General features: G+C 36.9%; 1 protein-coding gene across 4 annotated transcripts in view; it reads left to right on the top strand.

Annotated features, from left to right (window-relative positions):
- Positions 1-19,457, top strand: part of LOC126977505 (protein gustavus) — a 142,602-nt gene extending 123,145 nt beyond the window's left edge. For all 4 annotated transcript variants that reach the window (XM_050826356.1, XM_050826355.1, XM_050826357.1 and 1 more), the window contains exons 2-5: positions 5,836-6,105; positions 12,025-12,286; positions 13,458-13,713; positions 14,710-19,457. In XM_050826356.1, coding sequence (XP_050682313.1) covers positions 5,915-6,105; positions 12,025-12,286; positions 13,458-13,713; positions 14,710-14,846 — 846 coding nt within the window. In that variant the 5' untranslated portion in view covers positions 5,836-5,914 and the 3' untranslated portion in view covers positions 14,847-19,457. The remainder of the gene's footprint in view (positions 1-5,835; positions 6,106-12,024; positions 12,287-13,457; positions 13,714-14,709) is intronic.
- The last annotated feature ends 471 nt before the right edge of the window (positions 19,458-19,928 follow it).

Here is a 19,928-nt window from a genome sequence, read left to right as displayed (position 1 = left end):
AATTTATAATGGATCCACAACCAATGTTCTCGTCTGTGTTCAATTCAGAATCGAGTTTTGGGACGTTTCAATTTCGCCACGGAGTGTTGGTTTTATTTATGTGCAGAATTAAACGTTGCCCTGCTTTCAATTAAATATGCTTCGATATAACAAAAGGCTGACTGGCGCTGTATTTATATTGTTACACCTTTCACTATTTTAAAACGTATACGTTTAACCTTTTTAGTACTATTTTATTGTAGCAATCATTGTTTAGTACAGTACTTCACTGAAAGCTTTTTAAGTTAATCGTATCAAATCAAAATCACTTTATTCATGTAGGTCACGGAAATGGCACTTATGAATGCATCTACTGCTACTTCGTAAAGGGTTGAGCTAATGAGAAGAAGTAGCAGGAAAGTCATTGCCACTCTTTTAAATCAAGATTTACATTTTCATCGTTTTAGAAATCATTTCAATTACAATATAATATGTAAAGTGATGCAACAAACATACTAATAATATATGTGTAAACTTCTGTAACAGAACTGAGGATCTAAAGCAACACTTTATTTCTATTTCAATAAAATGTAATTAAATAAACACTAAACGATATGTCGGTGTTATAAAGACATCATTGATCAGCTACAGTCTGCGGTACTAAAACTAGTGATGACAACCTCAGCAAACATCGATAGATGGTGAGAAAGTTAATACTTTCTTAATACAAAAAAAATGTGTACTTTATTACGTTGATTCTTGAAGGAATAACACGGAAAACGAACGAAATGAATTGAAAATGCAAAAATACTTCAGAGTTGTAAGTTCCTTCGCAGCCGTTTGTATTATACATCAAAATTAGTTCTCTGGACGCTCGCAAGTGGCGCTTCTGACAGGCACAAAAAATTTCATGTCAATATAATATATACAAGTTAATAGAATAGCCTGTCCAGTGTCTACTATTACTCATTGTTAATCTGAAGTAATGTAATTATAATAATCTATCCGAATATTATGTAACTCTGAGATAATTCTCAATGACCACTTGATACATCTTTGTTTGGTTCAAAACTTATAGTCTATACACATAGTCGGACACGGCACGGCCGGACCATCGGACTTGCCGGTGTGCGCCTCGCAACTTATTGGTTCGGCGTCATACTCTACTATCCGGACTGTAATAATAATAATTTTGTGCGAAGGACTATGCGAAATGCCATCGAATATAGTCCGCTACCAGACCGCGTCCGTTGGGTCGGCCGAACCAAATCCGATTATGTATTATTTATGTTTCTTTTTGTGCTGCATATCGCTTTAATTACGAAGTATTGATCATTTAGTATGGAAATCTAAATAAGAAGGTAATAGAAATGTTATATGAACTAATTCCTTGCAAACCGACTGTCGCCTATATATATAATGTATTCATTACATTGCTAGGTGCGCTTGCAACGCTCCGGATATTGAAGCACTTATGCAGCAAAATGCACAATACGAATGAACAAGAATGATCGCCATATATTTTATTTAAATATCAGCACTTTAGTTAAACAAAGGTTTCAAGGATAGTTACAGGTTGTGGTAAAGCTTCCACAGTAAGATACACCATGCCATAGTCTGCTATTCCGATTAATACTTGATCACTACTCTGTGGTAGTACAGTAGTCACCTGAGAGGCGATATTTTGAACGTGGCATTGTAACTCCTAGTTCCTTCTTATTTAGATTTCTATGCTTTCCTATGAAATAACAAAGTACATCTGAGAGGGTGTTCGTCGCTTGTCTAGTTCATTGTTCGCGCTCACTGACACACGCTAATGTCGGCGGCCTAGCAATTCTCAATTCCATTCACCTCTCACCGAGCATGAACGGTTATGTTGAATGCAAGCTCGGCTTCGAGCTCAATTCACATTTACTCACATATTTTTAGATATATTGAACTGTACAAGTTTATGTAGCGAATGTGATGGAAAAGGTTTCATATAGACGTTAATTCGACTCGCAGATCAGATGTAGAATCAGAGTAACTACCAAGAGATTGTACTAAAGGATGCGGGAACATGAAGCTAGGACAGTGTATCAAAACCAATGCAAATTGAGATCTGTTATATCTTCCTATCTCTGAGCAAAAGACAGCCGTCATTATATGAACATTTATATCTATTTTGACTTCAAATTCTAATACTCCATCTTAGAAGCTAATTCACAGTGCAAATTAATATCAATTCAAATTATATATTCTTTGTGCGTGACGCAAGAGCCAAGCGGTCACGTGTACGTAGAGTATTTGCTTACCGCCAGCCATGTGATATAATCTACGTAAAGCCGTTAACTATTTCCATGTTTAATGTACAAATAAGCCAACAGTTAGATTTAGGCAGTTCGAGGTAACAGGGAACATTCACCGCCTTTCACTTCCCGCTTTTGTCGTCGTAGGCGACGCGACGCGGCGGTGAGCCGGCGGCCTTGTACATCGCGGCGACTCTTCGCTCTTCCACCCGAGCCTTCCCATCGCTGGATGACGTCACTCGACGAATCGACCAAACAATTTGATATCCATGTGCAGATATTGAATGCGTCGTTAGCAACATTTGGTGGGCACTTCCTGTCCAGCAATACAATAATGTTAAGCAATTACGCGATGATCTCATAGATAAACGTATTTAAATAATGGATATAATGTAGCTGATGGCTCGGTGGCCAGGGCCGCGGTAACCTTGGCTATGGAGCGGCAACTTTCACGGTTAGACGGTCGCCGGTTACATAAGATGAGCGCGGCCGGCCGTGTTCTGTGATGACATCGCGACCATTCACTTAACAGTGAGCACTCCAAACGGGTTTCAGTCAACTACTAAATGTCACCTTTTACAATAGATTATGCAATCAATTGATCGTAGTTCAATTACTAATGGTACTGATTACCACGCCGTTTGTAACACATATATGACGATGCAATTCACCTGTGTCATAAAACAACACGTTCACCTAAATCAGCCTGAATCCCGCTCACAATTCGTGATTGAACCCAAAATTCGAAGTGGCTTCGCAGTTGCGGTCGTCACTTTGAGACATTTAACTCTCTGCTACGGCATCTTTCAAACTGAAACTAAATAATGCTTTATCTACACAGTATTTTTTTACGACCAATATAGCCCACTAATGTTGATGTCCCGGAATCGCATGCCAGTAGATGCAGCTTTTATATTATGTTGAATATGGATGTTTATAATGATGCATGTCATATTAACATATAATATATTCCGTAAAGCTTAATTGTTGTATTTTTGATATACCACGGTATCGAACTCTAAACGTTTCATAACTACCACATTAGGTAATACAATTAGATAAATAAAAAATAGAGAACTTAGATATATTCTATAATAGTTCACAGGAATATAAACATAACTCACGGGAACCTCTCGATTAATAACAATCCATATCTATTTCTTATCTTTTTTATTCTTTTGTAGTCAGTTCAATTTGAATTTGAATTGTAACACCAGCAACTCACTTTGTATGTTCTGTACATCTGTTATTGGTATTCATATAAGAACTATTATTTCTAAGATAGTTGTATGCAACTGTGGACGTATATAAATAAATAAATATATGGTTCTGTGGCACTTACAGGCTTTGTCTAGTTTGTGGCACGACACGCCACAAATTAGGATATCAACCCCACCATCTGGATGTGTGGCGTTCCTCCACAGTGCGGTTTTCAAGGAACTTTCTTCCACGTACTTACAAATATGTGGAAAGAGCTTCCTTGTGTGGTGTTTGCGGGACTGTACGACATGGGTACCTTAAAAAGCGCGTACACCTTCCTTAAAGACCGGCAACGCTCCTGAGATTCTTCTGGTGTCGAGAGAGAATGTGGGCGGCGGTGATCACTTAACACCAGGTGACCCGTACGCTCGTTTGTCCCCCTATTCCATAAAAAAGGAACCTCCCACTGGTACGTTTATGTACCCCCTCCCCGCACCTTCTGCCTGTGAGATCATGTTTAATCCGAGGCGCAATCACTTGTGGGATTCATCCTCCTTTTCCATAAAAAAAGAAAAAAATATTTTGTGTAAAAGTGTGTCAATATAATAATTATAATGCTGGCACGATATAGCTTCACGGTAGACAAAAGTGCGCCGTGGTATCCGTCTAGCCGACATCCTGTACAAAGAAGCCTTGCACTAGTAAAGACACAAAGACAAACCATACGTCATAATATATTACATAAAGGTCATTCGCTTTAAATATTTCAACATGAAGTAAGTATCTTACTTTCTTGATACATTATATATATTTTTATCATATATTTTTTTTTATTTATTTACTAAGGACAATCAGCTGGTTACAATTAATCATTATTAAAGTAAAAAAAAAAAAATAAAAAAATAAAATTAGGTACTTACATATTATTGATAAATTGTAGACCCACTCAGAGATTACCACAGATTGCAAAAGAGATACTAGTTAGAAGCAGAAGAAACGAAAAAGAACAGGGACAAGATATTATAAGATCCAAATGGTTCTAGTACAATGAACAAATAACACAAAGTTAGAGCTAACTAAAAAAATATATTAATAATAAAATTTTCAAAATCTAGTACAATGAACAGGGCTAAGTCAAAGATAGAATCAAAAAAACCTAATATTAAAATTTTAAAAATCTAGTACAATGAACAGATAATACACAATTAGAGCTAACTTAAAAATGAAATGAATAAAACCTGATAATAAAATTTTCAAAAACCCAAATACGAATAAAATTAAATATTATGCAATACTCAAAAGATCTAAAGTATTTCGTCAATATATTGTGATAGAAAGTGGTCCGTTAGCTTCTTTTTAAATTTAGGAAAACTATCACCTACTATATCAATGTCGAGAACTTTATTTAAATTAATATATAAAGTTCAATTCTCATAGAATGTGCATTATAGTGAGGATTCCAGGCAACTGAAGCATACTCAAGAATACTCCTGGTAAGAGCGTTAAGCAACAATAATTTTGTGTTCGAATTCCGAAAGCATTTGGAGCTACGCTTAATGAACCCAGTGATCTTTGATGCTTTCTTACATATGTTATCAAAATGAGCAATAAAGCTTAGTTTCAGATCTATAACGATACCTAGGTCTCTAATATAGTTTACACTTTGAACATCATGGCCATTTATACTATACACGAATTGAATCGGATGAACTTTTCTATGAAACGAAATACAATAGCATTTATTATGATTAATTACCATTTTATTAGCAATACACCAGTGACTTTAACAATTTAGATCATCCTGCAACAAATAGGAGTCCTTTACAGAGTTGATCGCCTATAATATGTTAAAAAGCACCGGACCAAGAATGGATGCCTGGGGCACTCCAGAGCGTGCTGTATAAGAAATAGAAGATTCAAAACCACCCAAAACTACTGTAATATGTCTGTCTCTTAGGTAAGAGGCAAACCAGTTAACAATATTTCCGACGAAACCGTAATACTTCAGCTTGAGAATAAGAATGTTGTTATCGACTAGGTCGAACGCTTTAGAGAAATCCGTATATAGTCCATCTACTTTATTATATTATACATTGTACAGTATACGTATTCTTAAAAGCCTATGAAGCTTTGCTCTTCTGCCACTACAATGCAAGGATATTAATTACTAGAAAAATATTTTTTGAGTAAACTTATTCGCTTAATGCTTTTTTTAAATTAACAAAAGAAACTAGTTCATCTGTTAATATTATAAGACACAATTACTTATGTAGAAAAAAAAATTTGGGATATCGTCCTAAGTCAGAGGTAGTCATTACTTATGAGTTGTTACGAAACAGAAATAAGACGATACCCTATAATGTTGCAGGTACAAGAGCGGGGAGCGCTCAGTGAGGGGCGGCGGCCTCAAGGCGCTGCCGAAGCGCGCTCGCACACGCTACAGGGGCATGAGCATGGGGCAAAAGCTCTCTGGCGGTGTGAAGTCGGTGTCGCGCGAGTGCACGGCGCCGTTCAAGGCGGTGGTGGCGCGGGAACTGGCGCCCGAGCCGCCGCGGCCGGCGCGCCTGGACGCGCTGCTGGACGCGCCGCCGGCGCATAGCGACACGCAGCTCAAGCACGCGTGGAACCCGGACGACAGGTGAGCTGGTGGTCCACAGGTGAGCTGGCGCCCGATCCGCCGCGGCCGGCGCAGGGTGACACGCAGTTCATGCACGTGTGACGACTGGCGATTACTGCACGCAAACTGATTGCACATTCTATATGCTTAACGAATCAGTAGATTCGCACAAATAGCTCATAAAAGTATAACGGCCGTTCCCAATATACTATCTACAGATAGAGATAAATTACTACCTTCTACTGTCAGTAATAAGCTGTCAATAATCTGAAGCTGCCCCAATATACCCGATAAGTCATTCTTATCGCCAGTACACTGTTGCAATTTCCATACAAACTTCTTCTATCCCTGGTAAGGTATACGCCCTCCCATTGACAGACAGCGTGTACGGATAAGATGAGTTACCGTCGATAAGTTTATTGGTACAGAAAAGTCAACGATAGTTACATTTTTTTATCTCCAGTAGGCCACAACCGGAGATACTGAATGTTGGGAATGGCCATAAGAGAACCTAGTTACTACGCGGCGTTGTGAACATCTATCTCCAAGGAACTAATAACATTGTCTAATAATTTAATTATTGCCTTGGTTATAAACGTCGTAACATAATGGTCCTTCGAGCCGGATGATTTGCCTGAAACCTTCTTAACACCTGCACATTTCATGGCTTCTATGACATCTTATCCTGAATCTAATTTGTACGAAAGTTGACAAACTGAATTAGAAAACACAGTCTCCAATTATATACTTGCTATATGCCTATTACACCCTGACATATTTAATGATAATATATTCGTTTTCATTAAACTCTACAGTAAATACTGAAAGAAAAATAACTATTATGGTAATTTTCTTCGGAGAATCTAGCGAGCTGCCAAAGGCCATCATATAAATCTTTCTATCCTGAGCTTCTTCAGACTTCGCAAACTAAGAGCTTTGCAACTCTATCTATCCTTACCAAATATTGCAAATCACTTCTTACATTGAGAGTCAAAAAAAAAATCGGGCTTCCGAGCTTCACAACGAATTCTAGGACAAAAAATATAATTATTTTGTACTTACGACAATACACCTTCACCCACTCACCATCTCTCCAAAGCTGCGTGCTAATCCAGAATATTATGATCTTTTAATTTAATTAATATTATTGCGTATACCGTATAAGGTTGATCAGTCTATTATAAATTAGATACAGTGGCGTAGCGTCCTTGGTGGAAACCCGTATAAGAATTTGTTGTTGGACCTTATGGAAGGGTAAAGACTTCTCTCTTGTTAAAATTTTTTTTGCATAAAATTAAAAGAAATATGCATTCATCATAATTAATATAATAAAATATAATAATCTATCTGTCACTTCTTCCAAAAATTTTACAAACAATTCAAATTAAATAGTACATACACTCTCTGATATATTAAATCATTAATTATACTAACTTAAGTCATCATCAGTTCTGGCTCTGACAGGCGCTTTTTTTTTAACTTTTGTCATTTCTGAAACAACAAAAAATTTGGGAAGTTTTTATTAATTTTTGTTTACGCACCCCGTACCCAGGGGCCCGTATAATTTATACGGCAGTAGGTACGCCCCTGATAAGATAGATACTGTAGGAAATATTACTTAAAGCTACACTGAGATTGAGCTAATGTAATTATGATAGAAATCGGCCGGTGCTCATGTCACCTCTTTTAAAAAAAAATATAAAGTTCGCTGTAAATAATGAAGGTGCATCTAATCGTGAATTATTTTATGCTACTTTTACTTATTAATGTTCTTCATCCATCTGAATTACAGCGCACCATGAGCCCAATTAATAAGCTGATTTATAATGATTTGGACTCAATGGAAATGCTTGCGATTTCAATGCAAGAATTTTAAAAGACAACATCACCGTTTTTCATTAAATATAATCACTTTCGTGATTACACACATTAAATATAAGACATGTGTTTTGTGTATGCTTCAATTAATTCCAATAGCATTTTTGTTTCTTTTGAAAGCGCAGTATATACTTTCTTTATAAATTCAAATTTAGAATAGTTTCTTGGTGCGTTTATAATAAATTAAATTAAACGGATAAATCTTATTTTTATTCGGCGTTATTTCATTTATTGTTTTAGTGATTTGTAGGTATTAGTTCCTTACGTCAAAAATATTTTCTCTAACAGTCCTTAAGTTCCTTTCGGCTCGATCACATGGCGTTGCGTAGAGATGTCGATTGGTTTGGCATTTATCACGGGGACTTTTCGAAGATCTGTTTGACCAGACTCCTGCGGCCGTATTCCGCTTTCGCGCAAGACGCCACATATTAGAATATCATCCCTACCATCTGGATGTGTGGCGTTCATTACTTAGTGCGGTTTATCAAGGAACTTTGTTCCACGTACAACCAAGTTGTGGAATAAGCTTACTGGTGCGGTTTTCCGTGTTGATACGACATGGGTAAATTTAAAAAAAAAAGCGCGTACACCTTCCTTGAGCGCAATTGTGATGCCACTCCAAAATTTAAATATTCAATCAAGACTCCTTTGCGGCACTGCATGGCGAGTGGCGACCTATATAGCCCAATGGTTAGTGACCTAATAAGCTAGAGGTCCCGGGTTTGAGTTAATTCAGGGTAATTCAAACGAAACAAGGTAGTAAAATTATATAAAGAATATGGATGTTTGTTTCCGAGTCATGGATGGTTGTCCTTCACCCATAGTACAGGCAATGCCTAGTTCGCGGCAACATAATTTGTGTGAGAGTGGTCAATTGTCAATATTATATTATAATATAGTAAAACGGGAAGAGCATATCATTTACAGGTAGCCGTCTTGTTGGTCATAAGCGCGTACACCTTCCCTAAAGGCCTGCAACGTTCCTGTAATTCCTTTGGTGTTGCAAGAGATTGTGGGCGGCGGTGATCACTTAACAACATGTGACCCGTACGCCAGTTTGTCCTCCAATTCCATAAAAAATTTGTAATAAAACATCTAAATATGAGAAAAATCCAGTATAATTTTATTTATAGAAATATCAAAGTAGTACAGAGCTTCTAAGGTCATCCAGCCGACGGTTAACTTTATTCAGATAAAACTGTAATCAAGCTACCTATAAGTGTAACATGAAATAGTGTCTTACCGACGCATCTGGTGATCTCATAATATGTAATAGATAGGGGAGCGAGTTTAATTTGAACTGGGCCAAATACGGGGCGGACTGACATCATACTTACTGAAGTGAACCCAGTGTTTATTTAAGCTACAATATATAAATACAGTATTAATATATATCTCACGCCTTATATGGATTTTTGTTTTGTTTCGCACTTGACTGATTGTATCAACTAAAGGGAGAATGATCCGTCTACGTTAGAGGATAAATAACTCTGAATCTGTTCTGACTTACAATATAATTTTAAAGAATGCACAATGTATCAAAACTGCTAAGATAAAAAAAGCCTGTTAGGTGTAAATGACGTGAAAATTTCATTTTTCCCACATATATGAAAAGCTCCCTTTAAGTCCCTGGTACGAGGCACAAAAGTCGTCTGGCCGGGAGAGAATTGGCCGCTTTTCTCGGGACTTTTTTTCAAGGTGGGAAAAGAATCGTATACGCACCATGTAAGATAAGTAGGACATTGTCAGCCGCGATTGTCAATATTCCGCGGGTGAAAATAGAGACCTACTTCTATCTCCCTAGGTGCGTAATATACTATTTTCTAAATCCTAAATAAACAGTTATACATTTTGATCCAGTCTTGTATATATTCTATCGGTGTCCGCTAACATAACCTACGTGTCAGAGTTGCACTATATCAGTTTGGTTGATGGGATACCAAGTCAGAGCTCACTAGGTCAAGGTTTTACACAAATTATCTTACCCCAAAGTAGGCATAGCCTTGTACTATGTGCGCAAGACAACGATATATTTAATACGATATAAATACTTAAACTTACATCCATGTTTCGGAAGCCAACATCTTTTTATCATCAAATAACTGCTTGCACATACCGCGATTCAAAGTTTAAACCCTGAGACCTCTAGGGCAGTGTAGTGTCTCTAACTACTACCTATATAGATCGTCAATTTATCAAATTAAGCGTTCTTGTACTTGCTTAGTGGTAGCATATCAGGCTGATAATTTCCAAATTGACATTTGACACAATATTGCTCATGCTAATTCGCAACACCACTTGAACTAAAATAGTGTTGCATCGTTTTAGTTGGGTAAACGTGATAATAGCGGACCTAGGTTCTTTCAATTGCTTAAACGTAAAATAAATATAGTTAACCTGTGTTTTTATATCCAGCCAACTAACTGATTGTGTCTTAAGAAGCATCTCAAACTCTCTATGCCGTGATTATTGAATACGCATTTATTGAATGTTTTAAAAGAAAAGTTTTCTACACAATATATTATGTTTTTAAAGTGATAATCCTCACTTTTAGGATTAATACACAAATAAAATTTGAAAAACAAAATTTTATGAACGGCTCTGGCGTTCCGTGCCAGTGCTCTCCCAACTGAGCTAACCGTTCGGGTGACGGTTCGTCATAAAATCTTGAATGCTTTGTTCAACTCTTTTTTCACGTTTTCTCTCGAGCAAAAGAATGCCGCATATATTCTTAACATTCACGAAACACGTACGCATTGTCCTTGCCATATTTTATTTACCATTTGGCCAACAATTCCCCACATTCTTAATGTATTTGGCATCGCAAGGCTGCATTAACGATAAAGTCGCAGGTCGATAGGTCTCTGCAGGTTGTAAAATACGAGCGAATGTCGAATTATTAACTTTTTAACGAGTTGAAACACGATGACGTCAGACTGTTTATTATATACTTTTTCGTTTAATAGTTACTGATGTCGTTATTGATTATGGAATCAATTAATATTAAGTACTATATAATAATAATAATAAAGCTTTATTTATTCCGAATCAGTTTGTACATTTTGTTTTTGTGAAAATAAGATTCTAAAGTAAACTATGTGAGTACAGATAATTCTTATTGGTTTATTACGGGCGCTTTTCGGATAAAAGCCACCTTCATCTTTTTCCATCATTCTCTGTCCTGGCCTGTTTTCATTCATTTCTTACCCGCTATCGCTATAATCGGCTCACCGTCTCTTGGGTCTTCCGACTTGTCTTTTCCCTATTGGACCCTTCCATTTTGTTCCCTTCAGCGTTCGTCTTTTGTCTTTTACTCTGCAGATATGTATTAGTAAATAAGGAATCTTTGTTTATTTCTCTATGGTAGAGAAGGAATATACAGCGCGAGTAAACTCGATCATAATTTGTGATCAACATTTGAAAAGTTCTCTTACTCTCCCACAAGGGTGTTTGACTACCTCATTTCAAAACATAATTTGCGTTGATTTATCAATGTGGAATTTGTTCTGTTTTGTTTTTATAGAATTAACTAATCTACGGTTTGGTTACTGATATATATTCTGATGCTAATATTTGGTAATGTTTGAGGTCCATAGATCTGATAACCGTGCACCATAACTTGAAACCGGCGTGGAATTGTCCTCATCTAGTGTCACAATTGCACTAGAGATTTCAGGTCTCAAACAATCGTTTACGAGTTATACATGTATGTGCTCATCCCGGGAACCATTTAAGTTACACTATCTTAAAAAACATATGATCACGTTTTCTAAACGACATTATAATTCTTCTTCTTCTTATTGCCCACTGAAATATTTTAATAAAATGATGTTTAGCTCTGTGTTATAGGTACTTTTGAACACTTCTTATAAATTTGAACTTCTTCAAGCTTTTAACTTCCTCACCAAACGTTGTTTTGCCATATAAGTTAAGTATCCCGCGCCCGCTCATTGTATGAATTGTCATATTGTGTAATGAAATGTCATTGACTGAATTTTTAGTAGGTATTGCGAATCATACTTTAGTGTTGTTGTAAATAATGTAATGTCTTGTTAATTTCAGATCGCTTAATATATTCGTGAAAGAGGAGGACGCGCTAACGTTCCACCGCCACCCGGTGGCCCAGAGCACAGACTGCATCCGAGGGCGCGCGGGCTACTCCCGCGGGCTGCACTGCTGGGAGGTGGTGTGGCCCGCGCGCCAGCGGGGCACGCACGCCGTGGTGGGGGTGGCCACCGCGCACGCGCCGCTGCACTCGGTGGGCTACCAGAGCCTGGTGGGCGCCACGGACCAGAGCTGGGGCTGGGATCTCGGCAGGAATAAAGTAAGCATTTGAGCCTTCATTCTTAGGCTTGATTGCTCGACCGACGGTCAGCGCTGACGTCGGTCAAGCGTAGGTCTAATAACGAAAACATATGAACGAGTACAGTCCAACGTTGATTAATTGCTACGCGCGTCCAGCTACGTCGCGCTAACGCGCTAGAGCGATAAAAAAAATGCATTCAGTGCGACGCTAACCGAGCGACCGACCGTACGCGCGTGCGTAACATCATAATCAAAAGTCGTAAACAAAAATTTGTGTCCTGGCAAACATCAGAGCTCACTCATTCACAGTCAGCAATAATGTATGATAATATAGAATAGAAAAAGAGAGCTGGTCTGTGGCGTGTAAGTTGGCATTCGGCGGCAGGAAAGCCTTTCCGGACTCTCCCTGTGATAAATGCGGTAGAAGATATACAATGAAGGGTCGTCTCTATGAAACGCCAAATAATCGAGCCGGTCACCTAGAGAAAATGAAAAAGAGATGGTTATAATGATGATATAATAATCTTCCTTCAATAAGATTTAATCATATTAACTAAAAGCCACTAATATCCATTGGATATTGAAGTTAACAGAGAGAGATTTTTATGTCCCATGGTCCACTGGTAATGGTGATCCCTCTCTACAAGACAGCAGCATAATTTAACCCTTACTTTGTTGAAATATCTAGAATCCATTTGACGAAGTCATATTTAGTCACCGTGACATGTTAGCTAAGAGTTTCGGTCTTTCCCGGAAGTTGCCAACATTTATATGATGAAAAATATGAAAGTTTGTTTCAGAGTTTTACATTGATATTATAGTTTTACTAAAATATCGTTGTCCAGCACCCGTAGTATGGATATGCCTAGTTTGGGGCTTGAAGATATATATATAATTCTTCTGTACGTGTGTCGCAGTGAACTCCTCCTAAACCGCTGCACCGATTTGAATGATATTTTCTGTGTGTGTTCAAGTGGATTCGAGGATGGTTTAGATTCACAATTGAACTACCTCCTTAATGGCTGGACCGGTTTTGATGATTTTTTAGAGTGTTCCAGTGAACTTGAGATTGGTTTAGATTGTCAATACTAACATACATATAATTCTCCTACGTATGTTAGTGATTTCCTTCTAATTTAAGACGTCTGTCGCGTCCGCTAGTTTTAATATATAACTTTCCCTAATTTCAGGTTTACCACAACGCGAAAGGCACCGGCGGCAGCGGCACGACGTACCCCGCGCTGCTGAGGCCCGACGAGCAGTTCCTGGTGCCCGACCGGCTGCTGGTCGTGTTGGACATGGACGAGGGCACCCTCGCCTTCTGCGCGGACGGCCGCTACCTGGGCGTGGCCGCGCGGGGGCTGCGGGGCAAGACGCTGTACCCCATCGTGTCGGCCGTGTGGGGCCACGCCGAGATCACCATGAAGTATATCGGAGGACTTGATCGTGAGTACTGACTTATAACCCAGTAACATTATATTAGTAGGTAATATAAATTATAATGGACACAGTTTTGTCAACTGACTCAACTGAGTGGTTGTTGCAGGGTACTAAGGTTGTGATCTTTAGAGCGTACTTAGACTTTGTTCAGATTTTACTTACGTAAAACTAGCAAAACACTGTGTATGGCAATTTTATGTTTATATAGACACTAGAGTGCAGTAACTTTAAGTTATGCAGTTAACACTTTTAACATGTTTATACTTTGATGATTTGTGAATCTAAACGCTGGTTAATGCCTCAATAGAATCACTTAATAGTTATTTATACAACTGTTGTGTAATAAGGCGTATTAAAACACGAATGTGGGTTTTGGTATCATATGTGTGTTTTAATACTTAATTATCAACAGTCTTGTATGCAAACAAGGCTTTATCTACACCCATAATTTGAATCCAAACGAGTGTTGTAATGTTGTGCTGAATTTCATTACAACACTCGTCTGGATGATGTAATAGTTACTAGGACATTGGGTGTTTTAATGTTGGCAATAAGCGAACTGTTTTAGAATCTTTAATAGAGGATTTACAGCATGGTGCATGGACTAGTAAAAAAATAAGGACTCCGTGTCATCTCACTTAACAGTGTAGCACCAAAACAAGCCGATTAACATGTAAATACATGGCCCCACGCACACACTTACACTACTTCAGGCCGATAGGCGGCCATTATGAGAAATGTCATCGTCTGTGACAGATTAGTTTGCGTCTCAATAAAATATGTTAAAAATGCCATCGATAACGATACTATATAAGTATTTGTGGCCATATATGATTATTTAAGAGAGAAAAAATTGTGTAACTAATATCCCCCGAAACCGCACACACACTAGCATAGCGTAACGGTGTTTCACTTGCTTTTTTTTACTAGTCCGTGCATGGGTGTAGATAAAAAATAAATGATTGTAGCGAGTTGTAACGGGTCGTGATGGTTTCGTTCCAGCCGAGCCCCTGCCGCTCATGGAGCTGTGCCGGCGCGTCATCCGACAGCGAGTGGGGCGCGCTCGCCTGCGGGCCGCGGCCTCCCGCCTGGCGCTACCGCCCGCGCTCAGCGCCTACCTCCTGTACCGGGCGCCATAGCGCACACCCTCGACACACCCTCGACCACCCGCCCCATGTCTCATGGCGGTCATATACCTGCCGTTCACCTTCAAGGATCCCAAAGATCTGATACACATACAACCCCCGCGCGTTGGAACAGACACGTAACCTTCTCGTGTTACCCTCTACGTTACGTCAACTTGCAAGTGTTACTTTTGATTGGTGATTTTTTGAAGTGTTATTATTGCAGCTGACGTCAGTAAGATGGCGGCCTGTCACCATCTTATCCTGTAAGGATTATAACTAGACTGTGCATATGCGCCGTACCATATATGACTAGCAAGGAGTTTGTCCCTCACTAATAACATGTTTGACTTTAGATGACTTTGATAATTAGATGTCAAATTCGCGCTCAAAATAAAAAACCGTTCATTCCATGCAAGACATATTCCATTATGTATACAATATAACCATACTACTATAAAATCTTAAGTGTACTTGTTACAGTAATAAATCAAGTCAGATTTATTCAATTAGGTAGACATATTACTTATGAAAGTCAAAAGGTTATGTACCATTAACACCCACTTGGTTGAGCTTTAAAAAAGTGGAAAGAAACTCATTGCGACTCTTTTAATAACAACTTAATTAACAATGAGTACAGTTTTAATACTTATGTTTGCACGCAAGAAATTAAACTTCGTTAGCTAGTTAGTTAACGAAGCTAAAATCATTAAAATTAACGTTTTTAGAAAGAACAATTTTGTAAAAATCTTGCAAACATGGCTTTGAACATTAATTATTAAAAAATGAATACGGCTGTATGGGTTTGAACCCTTTGCCTGTCCTAATAATGGATGAAGAAACCAAACAAAAAAAACGATTGAAAATAATGAATTCATCCTGTTACTTTTGTGTTACAGTGATGCGCGCGCATCTTAAAATTTCACTCCCATCATTTTTTCGTAATGCGCCTAAAGAAGTATAACTTCAATAATTAAAATAGAAATTATCAGTTAATTTATATTGGCATAAACTGTTATGCACAGTCTAGTTATATGTATAAGATATGCTTTATCTATGAAAGGACAGTGATACTGTTATCAGACAGACAGACCTCTATAAGTTTATACACTCAATTCGTCAATTTGGCGCTGAGAGCAGTGTGAATATACTCCGAACAATCTTAATTATGATATAAGCACTAGTGGAAATGCAGTCACAGTAAATGAATTAAATTCCACTAAGTAACGGGTTTCGCACCGTTCCATTTTAGTTAATAAACTGCTAAAACACATGTGATTTGAACTGTCCAAACAAAATAACTATAGAAATTGGTATGATTGAAAGAAAAACTTGACACTTCAAAACTATTGTCGCTTCAAATCTGTTGTTGAATAAAATTTGACTAAAGTTGCCTGCATTTGTTACCAATTGAAAAAAAAGTATACCTTATTAAATATCGGCTGAATTTAATTCCACGTTTTATGTTGATCAGCCAAAATCGAATTGTTTGAACCCGCTGAGGATACACTTAATATTCACAAGAGCCATTTGTCAAAATAGCTTATGGATACACTCACCATAGCGCTTCAAGCTGGTACAAAATGTAGCTGCTATTATGTATGGAGATATATTATAGAGGTCAGGATTCGTAACAGATTATCAACACAATTATTATACATTAAATTACATCACACACGCCATGTGGCCGCGCCTTTTACTACTCGGAACACATTAATTAGTATTAGCAATTGCTTGTATTATTGCCAAACGTCTAGATGGTCATTCTGAATATGTGCAGGCTTAATTTAACATTTTAGCAGCCAATGAGACCGGATAGTTTCATGATATTTGTATGTTATGAAATATATTATTATACTGCACCTCGGAAAGTGCCTTCATACTAAATAAATAAATAACTGGAATTCCGACACTTGGGTGTATTAAGGCCCTCGATTTCGTCTCAGAGTGACATATTGTTCCCTTAGTAGTAACTTTGTACTGTAGCTGCGATGTTACAAATGATAATAATTTACGAAATCATTTACAATGAAACTTAATATCGCTAGTATTAGAATTTGAGTTCTTTATCTTGTCTCATTGGTTTTTGTGTTAGAAATATATATAATGTCTCATGAAGATGCACTTTCATCAATATATCAGTTAAATATGTCCGAAGCCTTGTATTTTGTCTTATTATTTTTGAGTGAATGATTTATTTTTGATTGATTAGCCTATGCAACAGACTGGGCATACATGGGTACTATAGAGAAATAATAAATATTTTCTATAGAGGAAAAGGCAATATAATGGACAAAAGAGCAACAATTTAAACATTTGGCCTGTCCAAATTCTCGACCTTCCTCAAAATAAACATTGTATATTAAAAAAAAATAATTTGTAAAGTGCATCTTCTTTAGATCTTTAATCATGATTCAAGACTAATAGATTATAATGCCAATATATCCAACACCACATAATTTATAAATAGTGACAATTTACGCCATCTATGTACTGAAAAGGTTAACGCATAGCTTCAAGCAGTTATTTAAGTAGATTTTGGACATTAATTATTGTGGTTGTATACAGCACTGTTTATAGATCATTGATAATATTATTATTGTCTGTTCAAGCCGTTCGATGCCTTTTATACTTTGTAATAGTGACAAGACACGATCTATTATGGTGTTTTATAAACATCATTCGTTTTATAGTATGAAGCAATATTTATATATTATATCGAACTGTAATTGGTAAATAGGTGTATAATTTGTGTGCCTCCAAAACATAAGCAATGTACAAGCAAGAAGTTTATACAAAACACATAATCGCTTTAAGATTTTGTGCTGTGCGTTTTGACATGAAGATTTTTAGAGCATTATTTATAAATATAAGATTATTAGTAACACTACACTGCTAGTGCGCTCGATTATGTTTTGAATGTGGTAATGAAGTAAAATAAGTTTAGCGTAAATAGGTATATATATATATTATGTTTTAAGATTCCTATATAATTTCGATAGAAGTTATGTTTGTATACTTTAAGCAGTGTAGTGCATTGTTTCTGATAATAATTTGGTTTCGATACGATTTTAATTTATCACACTTGCTTTGTCCATGTATTTCGATTTCTTATTTTTATATTGTCTGTGATAGTTAATACTTAATTGAACACTACATTTCCATTGAAAACATTTATGAACATGTCAACCCACATTACATGAAATAGTTGTATTTTTTCTTAACGATAATGTAAAGTAACACTCGATATAAATGTATACCAAATTGTATAAAATTGTATGCTTCTGCAAACCATAATGATCTCTTATGAATATGATATCTGCAATGAGTAGTCTCTAGTCGCTGCAGTGTCGTATTTAAGTTATTAATAAAGGTTTTGAAATAACATGCATCATATTTGAGACCGATTCAAACGAAGCTAGGTCTGTCAGTTTGAAGTGCGTTTGTGTGAATCAGTCTCTAGTTAATATAAATATGATAGTGAGTGCGGAGTGGTTAGTATTCGTGCTCCAGGCCAGTGTAATAGTTGGGCAATCTTAACCCTATTTTACTTTCGTAGTGGTCGGTTATTATGTTTAGTTTAGCACATTACTTCCTATTATAGAGTCGTGTGAGAGTGTGTGTATGTGTAATGTAAGTCGGCATTTTACATCACGCGAATGTAACTGAACAACATTAGCTGTAAATTACTTTATTTTCGTAATAATTCGCGCTTGCAATGCCGTAGTTAAAATCGTAGTCTCCCATTATGTCTTGTTGTGGTATTATTTGTAACACGTTTTATTCAATAATTTCAAAATGGCGGCAGTTGCGTCTGCCTCAGATTTCATCTTTTTCGTTTGTTTGAATGAAGCGGGTTTTATAAGCACATAATGCGATGATGGCATCTCGAATGCAGTCGACTAATCGAAATGTCAGCCATTTGCGATCCAAATTTATTATATCGTAATGAACATATAAAATATAAATACTTCCATTTTATTAAGATTGTTTTCGTATGTAGGTAGCTCGTATGTAGGTGGAAGCGGAACTCACTTTTTATCCCTATTGCTCCGTGGTATGTTTTATGTATCCTTTGTCTTTAATTTAGTTTGTTGTATGTTCGTCATGAGAGGTTCATGTGAATATTGACACTGAGAAAATATGATAAACTGCCAAATGCGAAATGTGTGTTTTACGAATCTGTGCGTGAAAGAGATAGCATGAGTGGTGTCCGTGAGTTAGAACGGGACATAAGATAAGTAAGGGATAAATAACAATACACCAATCTATAGATAGTCGTGTACGAGGAGACGTATTTAGACCAATATAGACGATACGGCGATTTTATTTAATCATTACAGACAGCGGTTTTGTACACAATATTAAGAAACGATACAAATGAGTTTTATGAATCGTGTTTAGTCCTATGTATGTATATAAACATTGTTTGCGATATTCAATGACTTTATTAATGTAAGGGAAAATGCATTTTAGTTTTTTAAGTTGTAGGCAATATTTTTAAAGTCATTTCTAAACAGAATTATGCGATTGTCATTCGAATCTCTTAGATACAATTGAATTAAAATAGGAACGCGATTGGAATAAATATATCTGTTTAAGAGAATTAAAATGATATGAAATAAAGGAATGATTTTTATTTCACCCTAAGGCTGAAGGTACCACAATGTTTGAAAAACCTGAAAAGTATTGAAAATTAGGAAAGTAGAATCAAGTCACTCGGAGTTTCATCTCTTTGGTTGTTGTTCACGCAAGGGCGTGCATTCAATATAATAATAATAATATGTCATTTATTTCAGGCATTTTAAACCCATTACAGTTAATTGAATAAAATAGAAAAAGATGTACTTAAAAATAAAATTGTATACATCACAGTACTTAGTAATTAAATAACTTAAAACTAAGATTGTCCCAAAGCGGGGTTCGTACAAAAAGTAATGTACTGATAATACTATTTCCGGTTAATGTCACGATGCACCGAAAGCCAGTAATGGAGTATAGGATTCTCCGGGTGCTCAGAGCATACACTGAGAATTTCGTTTTCGGATTCGCGAATGCGAGACCAAAAAGCAGCAACTTGTGATCTTATCACTGCGA

This window comes from Leptidea sinapis, chromosome 45 (assembly GCF_905404315.1).
Source record: "Leptidea sinapis chromosome 45, ilLepSina1.1, whole genome shotgun sequence".
Taxonomy (NCBI): Eukaryota; Metazoa; Arthropoda; class Insecta; order Lepidoptera; family Pieridae; genus Leptidea; species Leptidea sinapis.
This window is presented reverse-complemented; position numbering and strand designations above follow the sequence as displayed.